Here is a 2,142-nt window from a genome sequence, read left to right as displayed (position 1 = left end):
TTAATATTTTTTTCTTATTATTTTAAAGCCAGTAGATAAGGACTGACCCTGCGGAGCTTTGATTTCATTATTCCTGCGTTATCTGATCAGTGAGCTCTGATATCCGCCCTTCTGCCTGAACGTACTTTTACCTGAGCGGTGCTACAAAAATACCCAAGCAGCGAATTGAGCCTCAAACATTTTGTCCCCGGGGAAGGAGGATCCCTGGCCGGATCTGCAGAGCTCCTTATCCAAACAGAGCTTCGGAGGGAAGACATTCATTTATCCGAGGGCTGGGGGGGTTGGGTGTTCCTATCTATCCATTCGTTTATTTTTGCAATAGGGATCTGGCTCTTCCCACTGCCTTGGATGCTCGGGGAGTTCTGTTCGCTCTCCTTCTGCCTCCTCATCTAGCCCGCAGCATCCCCGCATTACCCACCCGTCTTTCTTTTCCCTCTCCGCTCTTCTTTCGTTCGATTTTTATTTTTTTTTATTCCCCCTGTAGGTTGTAAAAGAATTCGAGGCTGGCAGAGGAAGTCAAGAAAATGGAGCCGTGGCTCAGCTGCCAAATCCTCCCTCTGAAGCTAATAAAAAGCCCGGCTTCCCCTGAAATCTCTTTCACAGAAGTTGCAGCAAATTGCTCTTTTATTTGCAGGGGGGGAGGAGGCAGTGTAAATTCCCCCCCTCTCTCTCCCCCCTTCTCATATCCCCCCCCCCCCCCCCTTCCCCGGCTGTGTGCATTGCTGCGGTGTATTTTATTGCGTGACACAGTTTGGGAGAGGTGCGGGGCAAAGTCTGCGGGAGGGGGTTGGAGGGGGGGGGGGGGGGGGGTAGGGCTGCTGGTGGGACGGGGATCGTTTATAATTCGGATCCTCTCCGATTTCAGCCAACCCCCCCTCAGCCCCTCATTATACGAACCTGCAGGAGATCCTGCGGCGGGGATCGGCACCGAGGAAGATGATGGGGGGAAAGAAGAGGAAGATGAGGATGGAGCCTGGGTGGTTTTCTTGGACGATTTCTTCTCCTTCATCCAAGGGAATTCCGCTGCCAAAGGGCCGGGCTGTGCCGGAGGCTGAGGCTGGAGCAGGCCATGGGATGCTCTTTTTTGGCTCCTCGGTCTTGCCTGGCTGCTGGAACAAGGATTCAGGCTGAGGACGGTTTGCTCGAAAGGAGGAGGAATTAATGTCGAGTCCTTGATTGATGAAGTTTGAAATGTCTCCAGGACAGCGGGAAGAGACGTCAGGCACTCTGCGAGCGAAGGCTGGCTATTTATAAACCCGATCTCCCTCTCAAATTCAAAATTCATGGCTTTTCCAGGGCCCAGGGTTTAAAAAGCGGGAGGGGGGGAGGAAGGAGGAGGGGAAGAGAGGAAGAAATCGAAGGGCCTCAGTTTTTATGGCAGTGATGATGATGGTTCTCGGGCTTTTTATAATTGTTATATTGCTGATAATACAGGCGTATGGGGACCTTGCTCTATTAAACTCGAGACTGGGGCGAAATTGCAGCCAATTCCTGGTCACGTGGCCACCCCTGGCCAATGGCAGGCGGGGCCTGGTGGCAAACAGAAAGCATTATTTTCTTTAATTGATTAAAAAAAAAAGAAGAAGAAGAAGAAGGCGAGAGAGAAGATCCCCAGGAAAGGATCCCTGCCGTCGCTCCTCTGCTAGCAGAGAGATGCAGGGTGGTTCGGTGGGGCCAGCAAGCAGGGAAATGCTGGCTGGGGCTGCTGGGTGCTGCTTGGCACTGCCTGGGTTTGCTGGGTGCTCTTTGGTGCTCTTTGGTGCTATTTGATGCTGCCTGCACTGCTGGGTGCTTCTCAGTTCTGCCTGCGTTGCTGGGTGCTGTTTGGTGCTGCTTGATGCTGCCTGAGCTGCTGGGTGCTGCTCAGTTCTGCACGCACTTCTGGGTGCTGTGTGGTTCTGTTTAGTATTTCTTGCACTGCTTGGTGTTGCTTGGTGCTGCCTGCACTACTGGGTGCTCCATGGTACTATATGGTGCTGCTTGCACAGCTCAGTTCTGCCTGCATTGCTAGGTGCTGCTGGGTGCTGCATGCACAGCCTGCTGCTTCTACCTGCACTGCTGAATGCTGCTCAGTTCTGTTTGCACTGCTGGGTGCTGCTGGGTGCTGCATGCATTGCTGGGTGCTGCTCATTCCTACCTGCA

The 2,142-nt window shown here is 52.9% G+C and overlaps 1 protein-coding gene across 1 annotated transcript in view; it reads right to left on the bottom strand.

The window, feature by feature from the left end:
* The window catches only part of HOXB2 (homeobox B2), a 2,975-nt gene extending 1,512 nt beyond the window's left edge, over positions 1–1,463 (bottom strand). Inside the window, exon 1 of the mRNA XM_042839603.1 lies at positions 898–1,463. Coding sequence (XP_042695537.1) covers positions 898–1,285 — 388 coding nt within the window. The 5' untranslated portion in view covers positions 1,286–1,463. The remainder of the gene's footprint in view (positions 1–897) is intronic.
* Between the last annotated feature and the right edge of the window lie 679 nt (positions 1,464–2,142).

This window comes from Centrocercus urophasianus, unplaced genomic scaffold (assembly GCF_019232065.1).
Source record: "Centrocercus urophasianus isolate 14NV4802_14NV808 unplaced genomic scaffold, USGS_Curo_1.0 seq_996, whole genome shotgun sequence".
In the NCBI taxonomy this organism is placed as follows: Eukaryota; Metazoa; Chordata; class Aves; order Galliformes; family Phasianidae; genus Centrocercus; species Centrocercus urophasianus.
Note: the sequence above shows the minus strand (reverse complement) of the source record. Positions and strands in the feature narration are given on the sequence as shown.